Source organism: Watersipora subatra, chromosome 3 (genome assembly GCF_963576615.1).
Source record: "Watersipora subatra chromosome 3, tzWatSuba1.1, whole genome shotgun sequence".
Taxonomy (NCBI): domain Eukaryota; kingdom Metazoa; phylum Bryozoa; class Gymnolaemata; order Cheilostomatida; family Watersiporidae; genus Watersipora; species Watersipora subatra.
Window position 1 is genome coordinate 20,985,173 of NC_088710.1, and position 18,911 is coordinate 21,004,083.

General features: G+C 35.7%; 2 protein-coding genes across 2 annotated transcripts; one reads left to right on the forward strand and one right to left on the reverse strand.

Moving 5' to 3' along the window:
* Window positions 1-1,005: 1,005 nt before the first annotated feature.
* On the forward strand, window positions 1,006-6,504 carry LOC137391419 (coactosin-like protein). The gene is made up of 4 exons (XM_068077885.1): window positions 1,006-1,136; window positions 3,056-3,138; window positions 4,813-4,970; window positions 6,183-6,504. The coding sequence occupies exons 1-4, from the start codon at window positions 1,063-1,065 to the stop codon at window positions 6,291-6,293; spliced, it is 426 nt and encodes a 141-aa protein (XP_067933986.1). The 5' UTR covers window positions 1,006-1,062; the 3' UTR covers window positions 6,294-6,504.
* Window positions 6,505-7,741: 1,237 nt separating this feature from the next.
* On the reverse strand, window positions 7,742-17,512 carry LOC137391236 (probable nuclear hormone receptor HR38). Its single transcript, XM_068077648.1, has 9 exons — window positions 17,341-17,512; window positions 16,391-16,613; window positions 14,847-14,946; window positions 11,944-12,106; window positions 11,711-11,840; window positions 11,455-11,609; window positions 9,668-9,855; window positions 9,165-9,343; window positions 7,742-8,280 (listed from the first exon to the last, which is right to left on the reverse strand). The coding sequence occupies exons 1-9, from the start codon at window positions 17,416-17,418 to the stop codon at window positions 7,985-7,987; spliced, it is 1,512 nt and encodes a 503-aa protein (XP_067933749.1). The 5' UTR covers window positions 17,419-17,512; the 3' UTR covers window positions 7,742-7,984.
* Between the last annotated feature and the right edge of the window lie 1,399 nt (window positions 17,513-18,911).

Genomic DNA, 18,911 nt, shown 5'->3' on the forward strand with positions numbered 1-18,911 from the left:
AATGCTAAATCATGTGTAATATTTGTCTCTGTACCTTAGGATGTGAACAATTTGTTGACGAGTAGTATATGGCATCAAAAAAATTACCAATTATTAACCAGTGAATGTATAACTTAGCTGTTCAGTTACGTTGCCTGGTTTCAGCCATGATGGATTTGGCAACTGATAATCCTAATGCTGTGCCCTAAGTTTGTTCTAGCTGATGGTAAAACTACTGAAGAAAGTGAAAAAAGATGTGATATTCTATCATATTTCATTTAACACATTGGAGAATAGGAAGTCCCTTGATCAGCCATTCAATAACATGCCTATCCTATGAGCATAGATGCATTACATTTGTAGTTCAATAAAGCTTTGGGAAGGGCTACCTGCAATCTAAATAACTGGTACTGTAACTATCTAAATAACTGGTGCCATGGTATGTGCATTGAGACTACACCTTGATGTCTAACAATAGCATCATGTTAGAACTGTTTGTAACTGCTTAGAAACCAATGAGCTTGTATTAAAACTTTTTTCCTTTGCTTTCAGAAAGCACATCGCAAACCGAATGCTTTCTGAAATCCTGCTACCCATAGCTATTGGGATAAAGAATATTTCTCTAATAAGGAATGGCAAAAAAGCATCATTTATCCATTTTGATTATGAAGATAGTTCGATATAGATAAAAAAGATATCAAAAGTTCTAGGTGATGCATGGTGCTAACAAAGAATTCATGGTGCCAGTTTTTATCAATCCTGTTTCCAATACTACGTTTTATATGCCCCAAGCACTGAATGATAACTTTCCGTAAATTCATGAAAGAGCTTGGATATTTCGTGTCATATGCCATTGACCTGTATTATCTTGTCATAGCATAAAATGACAAGCATATAGGTTGTTATCAGTTGCGTAAGCCTATGGCATAAACGCGAAGGATTGTGGGTGAGCCACCCCTTGATGATTCAAGCAAGAGCTGATTTATGGCAAGGGGGCGTACCAAAGGTTCAGTGCACTAGCATCTGTGTTCTTTGGTGAATAGGTCATTTTACACCCACCGTCTGACTTGTCACTACTCAATAATGGCAGTATTAGATAAAGATTCCATCGCAGCAGCTTATGAGGATGTGAGGAATGATCACAGTGACACCATGTGGTGAGTTTTACACTTGTATGTGGTTACACTTGTTTGCTGAACTGAAACATTGTCAGGGTACATTTTTACATTGAAGCTCCCAATCTCTTAGCCTTGAATTAGACCAGAGCTTTTTAATTTTTTTTGTCAAAACTCCACCCTCTTTCCAGGAAAAAAAAACATACAGCACCCTTTCCCCACCACGACTATAACTAGTGACATTTGTTTATAAAATTGTTATAAATGCACCTCTGGATAACTAAGTATCCTTAACGAAAAGATGAATAACGAGGAATATGGACCAACTTACAACAAAGAATAACTTTATTCATTGTAACAGTAAAAACTTAGCACTTCATACTCCTGCTCAGTGCTAACAAAACTGTCACATCGCAAACCGAATGCTTTCTGCGCACGCACCAGCAATGAGTGCGCTACTGCCCCTAAAGTAATGTATGTTCAATTGCATTTTAATCTAGGACAGTAAAAATCTAAATAAAATTGCGTGCTATCAGAGGTCAAACGCGCTCTTTGATAGAGCCTCGTGCCCCTTTGGTTAGCACATCCCACTATTTAAGCAGCACTGGATTAGACTAAGGCAGCCTTACGATGAAAGTATTAGTAAACTGCAAAGTGAATTCAACTGGATGTAGTCTTGTGCAAATTGCTTTCCAGTCTTGGAATATATAAAAGCTGCAAAGAGATAGCCATGACTTTCACAACTTGCTTAATGTCTATACCCAATACCTCAAAAATCATTCGTGTGAATCCCTTCCCAAATAGAAGTATTTCAAAAGTACTGAGGCTAATAGTAGACTATTATTGCCCACTCGTGTTCATGTCTTATTTTATAGAATAGCCATTGATTGTGATAACGACCATTTTAAAATAAAGCAATTGCGGAAACTGCCACAGCATGAACATCTACCTCTCAGCACTGTTTTGTTCTGCTCCTTAAACCAAGCAACTGCAATAAGTCCTAAAATCACAAATCTAACCATAAGTTTAGCAAAATTTGAGAGCAGCTGAGCATATCGAATCGATAGATGCTTAGCAACCCGGTGACATGGCAAGAGTGCTTCTCCAAAATGTGAAAAAACTGTCCAAATATTGGATATGAACGTGTTCAGAGATAGAACATGAATACTTCCTGTATGTTTCTAGGTCACATCAACTAGCTGATAGAGTTATCTTAACTTTATTAGCTAGTTAATGTGACCTAGATCAGCATATCAGCTATTCTATCTTAACTAAATGGGCTTCTCAAAAAGTTTTAGCATAAATCAATTTAATTACCTGAACCCCACTCACCATTACAGCACATAAGCACTAGGGCCATTGTGAAATAGAGATATTCTTCACGCCTCAAAGGCTCTGCCGAGTGATCATTATTTTAGACGCCAACACATGGTACAAGCTTGGCTATAATAAGAGCGGTGTCTGTCTGTCTGTCCAAAGCCAGGCTAAGAGCATTAGAAAAACCTGACTCACCTGAGAATAGAACTGGGATACTTCTATTTACACACCGGCGTGCTAACCACTGCAACCCTCAGCCACCTCACAAATTAATTATGAACATAGTAATTATGCATTACGATCTCTCACGGATACGCAGAATGGTCAAGCGTAGTAGTAGATATAGCTGCTCATTCTGATTGTGTTGTAATACTTAGTGACTCATTTTCAACCTCATAGAAGAAGATCCCGGATTTGACTTTAATGGGCAACATCAATCATTTCCTCTACTTGAGTATGAAATATGTTTGTAGTAATAAAAATGATCACGTTTGTTTGTCATGGGATTCAAAAAGATGTCTGGCAGCATGGGAGTTGATGCCACGCCATAGTAGACCTATAAAACTTGACTCCTTTTCATCAGAACCGTAGTGTAGCTGATATGAAACATTTAATTCGTTTGTTATCATTCTTTTCGTGGGCAGGTCTACATTTGCATATGAAGGAAAGGAGCTGGTCCATGATGCATCCGGATCTGACTTTGAAACATTCCGCACAAAGTTCACTCGTAAGTAGTGTACCTTCACCGGGCTGTTTTTGACACGGTCTTTCAGATGTGACACTTGTGCGAATGACCTAAATGTTAACTTGATGCTGATTAGATCACGACAATGCATATAATCTGTATTACGTCATTAATGCTCATCTACCAGCAGCTCATGCCAGCATGCATTGTGTGAATACTTTAGATTACTCATCTATGGGAGGGGGAAGTTATCACTGCTCTATGGTTGTGTCTTTGACTTACCAGTATTCCCAAAACTATGCTTCATGCATGTAACCTGCTTTTTGTGTACAGTTTCCTTCTTGGTAAAGCAAATTTAGAGAGTTATGCTTGTGATGCCCAAAACAGTAACTGAACTAGTCTCAATGTTTGTGTTGCATGTATGAGTGATGTTGTCATGTTGGGAGTATGGTACCTGCTACGTTACTTGCTGTGCAAACATTTGTTTTGCCATCGTAACTGGGCATGTCTGAGCCCAGTGATGAGAGAGCCTTAACAGCTGAAAACATGCTAATAGGAGAAAGGAGTTTAAGTTCGCCTTTTTTAAACTTTTTGGGAGTTGAAACCTATTCATATTTTATGTGCTCTAGTCTACTAGGCAACGGCTGCTTTCAAAATCCTTACCATTTAAAAAAAGTTGTTTACTTATCTGAATCAACCCTATCTTGGTCTGCATTTAAACAACTCTCATTTAGCCATAATTACCAATAGACATGTAGGAGGAAGTAACACCAGCAGTGTTAAAAATAATTGTTGTGGTGCACGAATACGTTAAGACAGCTCAGTCAAAAATATAACTGTGCATTGGCATAATAGCTATAAAAATGTCATATGATCGGTTCAATATTCACTCAGATATTAAAAATGTTAGGGAGGCTTATACTAAAGTGAACAATATTGTTTGTTTTACTTAGACATGTCTTTGATGATAATATACAAACAATCAACCTTGTGGTTCAATAAAAGCTTCATAAACAAACACCGAGTTGCTCTTTTGTCTAGGACAAAGCTGTAGCTCAGATTGTGTTGTATTTTAAAATGTTCATATTTTAAAATATCGTAACCTGAAAAAGGTAACAATAAATTGGGTTAAAATCAATTAATTTGAACTTTTACATTTTCTATTTGATTTATTTTAACTAAACTCATTAAACATATTTAGAATGAACACAGTGAATAATTATAAACTTGAAAGATTTCTCACATGCTTTCAGAGCCAGCCACGCTTTTTAGGACAGATGCCACTTTTGTTAGAAATTAAAAAAGATTTAAGCAATTGTGCATATTTGCAATAACAATTTTTTACAACTACACCTTTTTGCTTAAGTAAAAGGTCATTTAATTTTCTATTCAACTACTAAATTCACTAACCTAATATTGTAGTTTGTTGAAAACTTAGAGTTATTTTTCCTCAATAGTAATGAAAAAGAAAGCACAACTCCGCATAAGAAACTAGTTAATATGCTTTGTTTATATCGCCATAGCATAGATAACATTTTACATGTGCTGTCAGATAAACTACTTATTACTATGGCAATTCATTCGTGAATAGAGACAAATCTAGAATATAATTTAGGAATATAATCTAGGAATATAATTTGTCTACTCAGGGGATCGTATGTAAATGTTTGATTGTACTTCCATGCAGAGTGTAAGCAAAGACTGTGTTCATTGTAGCTGAAGATAGAGGGTTTGCTTACTTGCGAGTCATCACTGGAGATGAAATGTCAAAAAGGGTCAAATTTGTGCTAATCAGCTGGTGCGGCAGCGAGGTCGGAGGCCTCAAACGGGCTAAACTTGGCACAGATAAAGCAACTCTCAAACAAGTAGTTAAGGTATATAAAATTGCACAGTTTGACCTTGACCTTAGCGTTTGTTCTACACTACATGGTGGTATATATGTATTACTGAACAATAATGGCAAATAAATTGTTACAACTGAGTACAAAGGTTACAAAAGTCGGAAACTTAACTACCTATAAAAAAATTACATACCAACTGGAAATCTCTATGCAACATCACATTGGCAGCAGACAGCACGAGCAAGATAAAATTTGTTGGCAAAGAGATAAGGCTGTACAAATTGCATTGGTCGTTAAAAGTATAAAGCTTTATAGGGTTGTCTTTTTATTGTACTCTAGCAATCATAGTTAAAGATGGAGTAATGTTAACACTCACTCAAATTGGTCTCGCTTCTTTGTTTCACAATATAACACTATAACTACTGTGTTCTAAAAAGGAAAGACTCAAATAGGGTGCTAACTTGCTTTTTAAAATCATTATCAACTCACAAAAGCACTGGCCAGAGATTTGTGACAGTCATATGCACGATGCATGGTTTGGTTATTAATATTTAATATTATTAATATTTTACATTATTTTAGTTTAGTTATAAAGTTATAGAAAGTCAAAAATATTATATAAACTTGGCAAACTTTTTGTGAATATTGTACCCGACTTCAAAAAAGCACCAATAGCTTCAAGCATACACACCATCTCAAAAGAAGGAAAAGCCAAATTTGATTTAAAAAGTTGACTCTGCGGTTGTTGGCTGACATGGTCGATCAGCAATATGTGATAACTATATATATAGAATAACTAACAAATACTAAATTTTCATAAAGCGATAGTGTAGCGACACATCTCATATAGCGCTGCAATGTCATCATGTAAATAGCTGAGTTGCTCTTATTCTGCCATGATTCAGTATGTTGAAAGTGAAACAACCGCGCGATGCGCTATCTTTGTGCCATGAAAATAGCCTCAGCGACCATCGCCGTCGTTCTTGCATAGATATTGCTTTGACTTTGACATAAGGCATTGCATAGTCATGGCTCTATCATAGCGCCTTCTAAAACCTTGATCCGCTTGTCAGCCCAGCGTAGCACTTCAGCACTGACACATCCAGGTGTCACTACATTATCACTGTACAGCAACTTAGCAATGTGACATAAGATATCTGTATTGTGAGAAGAGTTTGTAAGAATAATAGCTGATTTCTATCAAAGGTCAAAAAGCGAGTGTAATCTTATTTACCTTTTTTGTAGAACTTCGCAATCGAGATGCTACTCTCTGAACCCTCAGAATTAGACTACGAATCCATTGCGACAGAAGCACGCAAAGCGGGTGGTGCTAACTATGGCACCGGACAACGATAATATGTGATGGGAACCTAGTTTATTAATATTATTTCTGTTTATATTTTGCCTAGAACTATTCTGTTTGTGCAACAAACTTATTCTATGTTAAGAATATTTAGAAAGCTCTGAAAAAATCTATCTTACGTTGTAGATGAATTTAGTAAGCAAGCATCTGATATTTATGATAGTTTATTCATTTATATAATAAAAGAGAAAAAGTAAAGAGAAACAGTGTATACTAACCATAGTCTCTGTTTTGTGTTGATAATATGACAGATAGCTAAAAGATCCAGTAGAGTAAATTTAGAATAGTTTATACTGTGGTAGAGTTGTTCTCTCTTGTACAATTTAGCAGCCAACTACATATGTTATGAAACAGTAAGCAGAACGGATTTAAATAATTACCAAATAAAATTACTATTCACTTACTTTCCTTTTAAATTTGTTGTATTTATTAATTTACCAGCACAAAAGTTAAACAACAAAAGCGTAACGGAACAGATTTTAGGTATTTTTACAGCATCTGCTAAAAATATTGAGGCTGTTGCGCTGGATCCAAAAAGTTTTTAATAACTAGGATCTCCTAGCAACAAGAGCAACTCTTTTTGTTCATTTTTTATTTGCTAAGGAATAATCTTCTAGATTGTGTATTTATTGCCTCTGAAAATAAGTGTCAATACCTATTAGTAAGAGAAGAATACTTGCAAACAAGGCTTGTAAATATTTTTCATATCATAAAGTGATCCTACACGTCCTACTTCACCAGCAGATTTCTTTACTAAGTTTTCCAGTTTTCTCATAGACACTTTTTATGCTCATATAGCTGTCTTAGTTGCATTTTGACAAAGATTGCCTTATAAAATATAAGCAATGTTTTAGACATGTAAATTTCTGTTACCTTGCTGGAAGTGCTTAATGCACTTGTACTGATACTTCTGAGCTAAAATTTTTTGATGAAATATTAACTTGGGCATGCCCCCAAATAGTGTTTGCATTTTATAACTCAATTTTTAATACAAAGCAAGCCTTAACCGGGACTCTTCAATTAACTGGATATAAACTGGTTTATGGAAGAAGGTAACACGGAAATAATTGTTACTTGTTCATAACTGTTCGACATAGATATTTTCAAAGCTACTGGATGTGCATGCTTGCACAATTTCAATTTCACAGGTTCTTTGCATGCTTTAATTTTCTCTATTTTCATAGTCTCTGCATGTACATGTACATGTATTCTGTACTTCATATGCAACTCAGATTACATTGAAAAACAATTAAATTAATTTTAGAGTTATCTGATCACTAAACAAGAGAATACAATTTCTTATAGATGTATTCTGCATTACTATTGTTCACACAATAAATATATTATAATAGTCTCTAATTGTAAAAATAAAATAATAATTTTAATAGACTGTACCACTATATCACAATGCAGCAAATTTAGCATTAACAATACATGGGAGTACACAGAATTTCATAGACCATTACTTGCTCATACTAGCAGATACCATAGGAGAGATCTTTTTTAAAATAAGATAATTAAATTCTAATTTTCGTAAAAAAATTTTGACCAAAATTGTATATTTACTCATTTACAAGAAAAGATAACTTATTGGCCAGGTAACAGTAGAAAGAGATAAAACTGCCCTGTCATAGTGACTTAAACAACTAGATTATAGTGAGCTCAACAAAGAAAGCTACGGTCTTCAGAGAGCTTTTGCCGATGATGTGAGAATCGTCTGTTCTGGATTTTGATGTTTAAACTGAAAAAGTAGTGATATTTGGGACGGGACGGGGATGCTGTGTTCTACAATGCATTGATGTAGCCTAGATACCATAAGCTGAGAGAGTGAATCTAGAGGGTCCATAAGGCTGATGACCCGTGAGTAAAGATGTGGTCGATTCTGAGCCTCAGGATTATAGGTGCAATGATCTCTTAGTGAATCGATCACCTTAGATTCTGCTGATTGGATCTTGTGCAGACCTTTTAGCCCGTTTCTTTCTGCAACAAGTCAAACAACAATCTACATATATGTACGTACATATTTTATTAATTATTAAATAAGAAATACTTCATATCAATAAATATGTCTTAATTCATTTTATTTCAAATAATGAATATAATAACTTGTTCTTTTCAGACGGCTTCAAGTAGCCACCAGTTAAAAAATACTTGAACTTGACTGTATATTTCATTTTATCTGTTTGTGATAAGAGCTTTTGTTCAGTAGCATCTAAAAAATTGTACGATTTTAAATTTTAATTTTATTGCAAGCTCAAAATAATAAATAGGAAATAATATATATACAATATGCAAAGTAAATAAATTTTGCTTTGCTTAATATTAAAGCATTTTTTCAATTATTGAATGAAAGCTTAAAGAGATTTTGATTACTTGGGATAAATAATTACTGATTATTTATTTTGTCGATCTCAACCATTTTGACATATTTTTGCAAGAATTTCAACTTTTGTATGAAGCTTCATAGCTAAATAGATAATGATTTGATGGGCGCTTTGAGAATTGCATTGCCTCTGGCTATCATTATAATGATCCAATCTCGCAGCGTGGCACACGACAGACATTAGCAGGTGCTTTCATTCTCTAACAGATACAATGGCTCATTATGCCGGCTCAGCTTCATCTAACCATACCAAGGAAATTAGATGAATTAACCGCTCCAACACAGAGTGAGCAGCATTGTGTGGACTCATTTGAATGACACTGCCACTGTGACAATATTGTTTAGCCGATATAATTAATCTGCAATTAACTCATCAGCGAACTTAGTCCAGATACGCTGCCAAGAAAAACCAGCCACACTAAAGTGTATCATTAATACATATTGTAGCAGTTTGACCGGATGAAGACTAAAATAGACTTACCTGTGAGTACACTTAAGATGAGCATGCATGAAAATGAAGGTAGGTCAATTTCACTCCTTTGCAAATCTACTGCAAAGTCAGCGATGCCACGTATGATGTCTCCCATAGTTCCTTGCAATTGTGATCTGTGATAGGTTGTTCCATTAGGTAGTGTGATCATATCGACATTAACCTTTATTCTAGAATAATATATTATGTAATAAAATAAAACATCAAAGTTTGATGTCTTAGAAAAAATATTCATGAACAAGTAGTGCTAGAATTGTGATGGCTGAATTCTTATGTACTGAATAAAAAAAATAATACTTTTATATACTGTTATTTTTCATCAAGCGTTTTTTACAGCTAAACTTTGAATAATCATATACACAAAAATTGAAAAAAGTAGAAAGGAATAAATGATAATAAAAATAACATTATAAATTAAGTTCGATTTTTTCCGTGTTTGGCAGCTTTCTAGTGAACTAAAAGACATGCAAGTGGGGACAATGTAGCTCACTCACCTTTGTGCATAGCGTAATAGGAAAAAATGGAAGGAGCGAAGTTGTGAGATTCTATCCTTGTCATCGGCATACAGCTCTGAGAATGCTCCGTTTCCTCGAGTAAAAAATATCTTAATTACGTTAACTGTTTGTGTGAGATGATCAAGCAACTCCGAAATCAGCTCCTTCTCTTTGCATTGTCCTCCCACCTACACATAGACACATGAACTTTATCATTACTTCATACGTGTTGACAGTGTTGTGTTTATTAACTCAACGTAACAAACTATTATGCTAATGTGTAATGTACATCGTTTACAAATTATGTTTTCAAGATAAAGACAAGTAAAAATTTAACATAAATAAAAAATGGGATAATACAAGGTAATACAAATTTTGATATTTATAATTAAATTCTCAAAAGTTGGCAATATCACTAGGGTTGCAAATTCTTTTGTTTGTTGTTGTGTGTTCTTTAATCCATTTCTAAGAGGCTTGTATTCAAAAAGAAACCATCAAGTGGCTTTAAATAAAGTGAAACTGAACTCTTTGCAATAGCTGGAATTATCTTTAAGATCTCAATTCATTTTCTATAAACCGACATATTTTCTATTGGCCTGATGAATCAGCAGAGGTAGAACTCATTTAGATGTAGCCTGAGGCCAAATATCATTCCCTCATGACAACCTGGCATTTGCCTTTCGCTTTTATCTACTCCATCGAATGCGTTTGGCCGCTAAACACAAAAAAATAATTACGTACTAATTATAAAACAAACTCAAAATGAATGCGGCTAATGAGACGGACTTCGATAAAAAATTTTTATTTTGTGCTTGTGTTTACCGAAGGGCTGGTTACGTCAAGGAGGCCTTATATAAACACTCATCGCGTGCTCTGCCCTCCACGGATAAAACCATTGGCCAATGTTACATTCTTCTCAGGCATTTTGAGAGGTTCCCGTCTGCTGCTCAAATCGTCTCTCCTGCCCACTGGTGCTGATTAGCAACGTTTGCTTTAGTCCATCTTAAGTTAATTTCTCTCTTTAGGATATATATAATTAGCCCAGTTGTGCTTAAATTATAATGAAGACTCAGCGGCTCGGTTAAAATCTAATTAGTTTGTACCGAGCTTCCTGCTGGTGCTCGCTCATTAGAGAATGACTCCAATACTGTAATCATTTACCTTGTTTTCAGTTCAATTCTGGACTTCAAATTTTTTATAACCCTCTATTATATGAAACAACATATTATGCAATTGCATATGAATTGAGTTAGTTGAAAACCAATGAACAGCCTAAAAAAATGTCTACTAGGAACTCATAGCCCCTGACTATCCATAAACCTAGACAACCCAGTAGTTCCTTCACATTACTGGCAGCAGTTATACAGTCAGCAAGAGATAATCACCTTTCTTATTGTTTACAGCATTTTATCTAACTGTTAGGATTGTTTTTGTAATATTTCTAGAAAATATCTCCCATGTCTGTCATCAGGTTTTGTAGCCTGAAAACCTAGCAGATCCTCGCGTAGAGTTTATACATAAACACGTTTCTGAGTGCCCTCAGGCTAATGCATACCCGTACCATCTCTTAGTAGCTCACCTTGACCTTGACCTCAACATAATGAAAAAATGGCCAACATATGCAAGCTTACGTAAAACATTCCGCTTGGAGTGAAGAAATTATAAAACACAATAAAAAACTAACTATTTAATGAGAATTTAGAGTTTAAGACAATTTTAATATTTTGGGATTGATATAATATGTTTTGTAAAATTAGATTCTCAAAAGCAGAGAAGTCTAGACTCACAGAGAGGAAGTTAGGAATATCTGTGGCCTGCTCCAAGTGGGCCCTCATCAATGTAGTTATTAGAGGCAGGGGAGCAGCGACTGGTTTATCATTTGGTGTCTTTGGCTTTGAAGGTAATCTTCCTCGTCGTCCTTTTAAACTGTCAGACCGCACAACTAAAATAAAAGTCACAGATCAAATTATAATGAATTAAAATGATCCCTATTCATCACTTTCATGTGTAAAGCAGACAGCAAATGATATGAAGATAAACTACCTTCTTTCACCATACCGACAGCGAGACACTTTTGGAATCGGCAGAACTGGCAGCGATTTCTTCGCCGTTTATCAACTGGACATTTTTTCTCTGCTAGGCAGACATATTTAGCTTTCTTTTGAACTGTACGCTACAAGCAAAGAGAAGATTTTAGAAGTCCCAAGCATATCTGCTTAGACGCTACCAGAGGTCTGATTATAATCGCTACTAATATGCTCCGTAAAATTACAAACCTTAAAAAAACCTTTGCATCCTTCACAAGTTCTGACTCCGTAATGTTGACATGCGGCGTTATCTCCACACACCGCGCACAACAAAGCTGAGTTATCCCCCCTCTGCATCATGCTACCATTTGGAGACTGCACGAACATGTTTACATATTTTTGACACTCTGGACTGTAAAAGAATAAATGTTACATATAATTGATCAGCAGACGCATTTCAGAAATAGAGTATTCCTAACGGCGTTCTATATATTACAATTAATAGAGTATTTATAACAGTATTCTATACATCACATTTAATAGAGTATTTATAACAGTATTCTATATATTACATTTAGTACTTTTTAGGAAAAAAAGAATTGACAGCGTTTCACGACAACATGAATATTTTAAGCAAATTTACTTTTTATATTTTTAGCATTGAATGAATGGAGAACTGATCATTCCAAAACTTGAGCTTGTATTATGTATATTGCTAAAAGTACTACTTTTATATAAACTTAACATTATTTTTAAAATTTTTTTGATTGCATACTACTTCAAATATAAAGAAAAAATACAGTTCTGCCTAAAATATTTTGCAATAAAATACCAAAAAGCTTATGCAACGGCATAAAGTTTTGACTTTTTGGTGCGTTTTTAATCATTGTTAAATGGTTTGGTCATACATTCCATTTGATTGGCTTCTATCTTAGCCAGATTAGCACATTTACTGGTTCAAATTAGCAGACAATATCTAAATAACATCTTGCAACCAGGTCAATGGCTGTTATGGATACCAGCATTCTTCTAGATGGTATATAGCAGCTAATCTGTTAAACCTTTGAAAAGATTTGTCTTGCACATAAAATTTGCTTTTATTGATATTTTTACATGTCGCAAGCTAAAGACAGACCTTTAGAGACAAGGTCACCATAAAACTAGAACCATCTTTCCCGAGCGCCATTGAACAAAATGGCCAGAGTCGTGCAAGCAATAAAAACAAACTAAACTTTTACTATCTATAGAAAAGCAAGTCGTAATCACCAGGAGAATTGCAAGGCTTCCTAGGCATGCGGGAGATAAAAAAGCTTTTTGAAGAAGGCCATCAAAGTTACGTAATGCGCTGAATAAATAAAAGCCTTTCCGGTAGAAGCCATGATTTCGCAACATCTAGTTTGAAGTCTTATTGCTCAATGTATATTTTAAAGAAGAAAGAAAACATCTTGTTGTTTTGTTTGCCCTTGATTTAAAATTTAAATTTTGCCACAAACTAAAAGAAAACTAGCGAAAACATTGACCAATCAAAATGCAATATTTCCTGAACTCTAGGTTGAGTGGTTAAACTTTCATTTCGTTAGTTAAGCATTGTAGGGCATTTTACCCTTTTTGAAGCTGTGATAATCTAACTGGATGGAAAGATTTTAAACTGTTGGCCTATTTAATTGTAAAATACATTCACAAAATTCTAGGATGATAATTTAAAAAACAATAGAATTGAAACACTAAGTTTAAAATGTTTCTCAATAAAAATTTTGAACCCCTAACAATATTGGGGAATCCTAGGCTATTAGGACCAGAATTAAATGCTGAAGCTTCAATCCGAAGAAGCACAGATATTTCCTGATACTACGTTCTTGGCAGAGATTGATGCTTGTATATATACAAAGAAGATTTGGTCAGAATCAATTAAGGCAATGTTTGTCGGTGCATCAAACTAACACAGGCTCTCGTGTCAATCTCCGAGAAATATTCAACTCTCTTATTTCTTAACAGAAAGTGACAAGATTGGCAGACCACTGAGTCAAACCTGACAATTGCTGCCAAGCATCTGCTGCAGCTAAACAAAAACATTTTTAACCTTGGAACACTCTGGCTGTTAAAGGCAGCGAGATTGTGGCTTACATATATATATCCCTTCTAATTACTTGACAAAACCTGACAATTTTAGAGCTCACAGTTGTTGGTGGGTAATCTTAGAAGAGGCTGTTAGCCGCTGTCGCTAACTGCTGCCGGTAATATGATCAGCCATACACACGCCAGCAACTGCTTTTCTGAGACATTGCAAATCTTTTAGCCTCTATCATAAATATTTGGTTCAATTTATTGCAGTGCAAAGGAGGAGTCTGCCAACAGTGTCTGTCTCTAAGCCAGCTCGTCTCACGGCTGTTTACAAGAAGACAGCCACATGAAAGAGTTTTTAATAGTCTATGATTAAGAATGGCTGCTGTGACCACGAGCCCACCCGCGGCACGCTTTCGTTTCGGGCCATATAACGTAACGTAACCCCCTGCAGGGGCAGTAAATGGTGAGTGGTAATTGCATACTTCATGTCTTTGGGTAGTCAGCGATGCTGTCGATGTTTCATGTGAAATAAAGGAAAGAGATATGTTGCTAGCCTATCTTACATTTGTGCGTTTTTATCGCCCCTCATAATTCATCTTACGGGACAGCTAATTAGTCATTCTGCTTCACTAATTTGTGCTAACGACTTTCATTCCTGCCTCTGCGAATCTTCTCTGTTTATACGATTTATCTTGGCTCAACTCGAGAGCTACAGGAAATGGCCGCTGCCGGAATTTGTATAATCGCCTTCTTAAGCTCTCCATATGGGCTGCTAGCAAGTATTGAAATTATAATCTTTTGATGTAAACATGAAAGATATTTGTTTGACCTTAACTGATAAACGCCTGTTTGTGTTGATGAAATTCATGTTTTTTATTAAAAAATGAAAGCTGATTTTTTAACATGTCGATACCAATTTTTTGGCCTCACCAACAACCAACTTAACAGAAGCTTGCTTTTTAGAAATTTCCGCAACTAACAATTTAGAAAGTGACCATCATCTCTACCGGTTATTTAGATCCACAGCCTTTTTAATAATTTTAAGTATATAGCATTTTACACCGACAAAGGAAAGATCGATTTTTTACCTGGAAGGCAGTGGTGATCTATCTAAGGAAGGACGACCAGATGAGCTTGTACTGTGGTACCCTTCATTGCTGGCCTCATAGCCTGTGATAAACTCCTCTCCTACAATGGTGCATAACTCATAGACTGATAAACTCCTTTCATACAGAAGTACATCACTCATAGACTGTGATAAACTCTTCTCATACACTAGTGTATCACTCATAGACTGTGATAAACTCCTCTCATACAGTAGCACATCACTCATAGACTGTGATAAACTCCTCTCATACAATAGTATGTATTCCTCATTGCGTAAATTTAGAGTATTACATTCGTTACGAAAATAGCTCCTTTAATCTCGAATATAGTCTAATAAAGTGAACGGCAGGTTAATGGCGCAGGTTAAGGTACCACATAGACTAGTAAGCAGTTGTGCAAGGAAATATTTACTGTAGTTGTTTAGGCCTACCCGCCATTAATATCTCCCTTAAGTACTTTTTCTGTTGCTTTATTACTGTTTTCACACCCAAGGCCACGATGTAAACTATATGTTGTTTTTTGTATGATTTTATTATTGATAATGGCATACTAGCGTGAGGTTAGACATATTACGCTTTTATGTACTGTATACGTTATAATCTACGCAGCAAGATGCTAATAGCAAGGAATGCTGGTACAGAGAGAATTTCTTGCAGTGCTGCCCAAAAGCAGTTGAGGAGGTCAAGTTAAGCAGATATTGGCTAAAAAGATCTCAGGGGCCAGTAAACTTTCTGATGTAACAGAAAAAATTTTACGTTCCGAGGCAGCAATTCAGTATGAAGGCAGCTTGAACCTGTGACCTCAAATCCAATTGTTTTTTATACTAAATTGGCAAACATTGAATTCTGAATAAGCTAACCTGTGGACGATGCTGCGAAAAGACAGCTGAGATTTAACTTCACCATTCTCAACAAGATGTTCTGATTAGGAGGAAGTCAAACCAGGGCTGCTCATCAGCAGTGTTTAAAATTGTTTTTTTTTCATACTATTATTATAGTTTATTATTTAATTTATTTAAATTGTAATTAATTATACTTTATTATTACTTATTATTTATGTATATTATTATATATTATTTTCAATTTGGTTGTTAAGAACTAGTTCATGGTGGTTACTGGTAGTCATCTACCTTGTACTACCCTCTACTCACCCTTCATGTGGTGTCTACTGATACTCCTTAATGACCCACTTATCCTAGTAGTTGTGTTCCCCCACAATATTCTATTCACCCTGTCCATGGATCCTGCTTGCAATATTTTACCTGCATTTTTCGTGATTTCTGCCCGCCATATTTTTTTCACCTCATTCGTATCCACGAACAAAGGGAAAAAAGTGACGGGCAAGTACTATCTAGGAATTATCTGTTCAGAACATTCTTCTACTTTCAGCGTGATGTCTGCCCACAGTGTAACACCCACCTTTTCTATTGTGTCTATCCATAGTAACCTATCTACCCTCTCTATGGTGTCTACCCATAGCAATCTATTCTTTTACTCCCTCTACCTTACCACAGTACTGCACTCACCCTCTCCGTGGTGTCTGCCCATGTTGTAGTAGAGCTCGGGATTGGCTGCTTGCTGTTGATAATACTGTTGGGCAGCTAGATGCTCAGCTGTGTAGCCTATGCTCTCATGTGTCTCTGGAAAGTAGCTATTGGTTGGTGCGGGCGGGTGATAGCCTGGTACGTAGTCGCCCGCTGGATATGTTGGATATGAGCCTGAGTCCGTAGCCAGATATGGATAACTGTCCTGTAAAAAGATTGTAACAAAAATTAATTAATTTTAAAATTATACATTATTCTATAGTTTATATTTTAATACACTAATGATTCCTTTAGCTATGACATACTTTTTTAAACTGGTCTATTGTGAGTCATATTTTTAGCCCAGAAGTAATAGTTTAGTCAAATAAACAGCAACATATTTCAACGGAAATATTGTGTGCGCTATGGGTTTGTGCATAAAGCTAAGCTGACAATGGATAGAAAACCAGGACACAGGGTGTGAGAGGTCAAAAGTAACAACACAATATTGATAATAATATTACAAGCAATTATTAATTTACCTGTCTCGAGTCTGCTAAATCATCAGAGGCAGCGCTCAGGAATGCGATGGCAGACAAGCTAATCAGCTACGGGCATCACGCAAATCAGTTTACTGATTTTATGAGTAAAATTTTGATAATCTGTAATAATGAAACTTCTGCTATTTTTTATTGAATTATGCTAGGCAAAGGTCAAGGATGTGCTTAGTAATTATTACATTGGGTAAGGGGAGAAACTGGTGGGAACATTTTGTTATTAAATTTTTATATATCAACCAGTGATATAGCTATCATTGTTTACAAATTTTCAACCTTTCGTTTCAATGATTCTGTTGCAACAACTACTAATAGATATATTGTAAAATGAAAATAATTATACCTAGTTTTTTTCACAACCAAAGTATATAAATTTTACAAATTTTAATAACGTACCTGTGTTTTTCTTGCAGCAAATATATATTCAGCGTCTGTGGTAGCCGAGTTATGCATGTACTGATTATAGACCCTCATCTCCCACTCTCTATACTGGAGACTAGAACTATCTGCGGAAGCCTCAGAACCAAAACAGTTTTCACCTCCTCCATACACGCCTTCCTGATATTGATGTCGGTACTGATCAGCATCAGGGGCCATAGGCTAAGAACATAGAAATATTACTCACTTTGAAGATATTGCTGGTTCACAGAGATATTTACACAGAAGTTTCGTTAATATATTAATGTTTCCACATTCATTCATACGTCTCTACAGCTATTGGTAAACAACAGTAATAGCTCTTCGGCAAGACAATGTGGGAACATAAGCGCAGGTAACTTATAGCGCAGGTAAATCATCTCATTGCCGTAAGCTTTTAATGACCAATTACAAGCAACACAAAAATACACATAAAAAGCTCAAATGGCCGCGAGGAAAGCAGTTAACAGTGCTGAAGAACGGCAGCGCATTGTTATGGCAGCACAATTGCTTTAGTTAGCGGTGGCGAGCTTCCATTAGATGGGCTCATAAAGCATCTTCTTTCATAAACATGTTTCTCAGGCTATCGAAGATTCACAAGCGACTTACTTAGATGAATATGAAATTTTAGAATATGAATCAGACAAGAATAGAAGATTATAGTCAGCACGCAATGCTGCCTGTGTGAGTCATGCTGACTAGCGAGGTACAAAAAGTGTAAAACTAATGTATTCTACTCTTTGAACCGACCCAATGACAAAGGAGAGGTTTTTGTACTGCTCGGTGACAAATAATTAAGGTTTATTGTTGGTGGTTGTTTTTATCATAGTAAAAGATCTCTTAACTACAACTGGTAAGTCATGCTGCCAGTGCTGCCAGTCATGCTGCCAGGTCAATGCGCAGTCGTGAATCAGAAAAGAGGTAAACACATAAGGACTGACAGAAATCAAGGTGGAGCTGTGGGAGGAATGGTGGAGACAGACAACCGATGAACAACCTAAAAAAATGTCTAACAGGAACTCAATGGTTCCTGACTATCCATAAACCTAGACAACCCAGTAGTTCCTTCACATTACTGGCAGCGGTTATACAGTCAGCAAAAGATAATCCCTCCTCTTATTGTTTACAGCGTTTTATCTTACTGTTAGGATTGTTTTTGTAATATTTCTAGAAAATATCTCCCATGTCTGTCATCATGTTCCGTAGCCTGAAAAGCTAACAGATCCTTGGGTAGAGTTTATACATAAACACATTTCTGAGTACCCTCAGGCTAATGCATACCCGTACCATTTCTTAGTAACTCACCTTGACCTCAACATAATGAAAAAATAGTCAGCATATACAAGTGTAGAGCTTTAAATATGAGTATAGCTAGATTTCAGTTTCTAGCTCGAGCATCAAAACCAGTTCCCCAAACTTGTAGTCTATACCGCACCAAAGAACTAAAGCCAAGTTCTAACATTACCAAAAGAAGGCTAGTAATTTACTACCCTTAAAACAAATTTTAGAATGAAACTTAAAAAGTCACGTTTGAATAAATAAAAAGGATA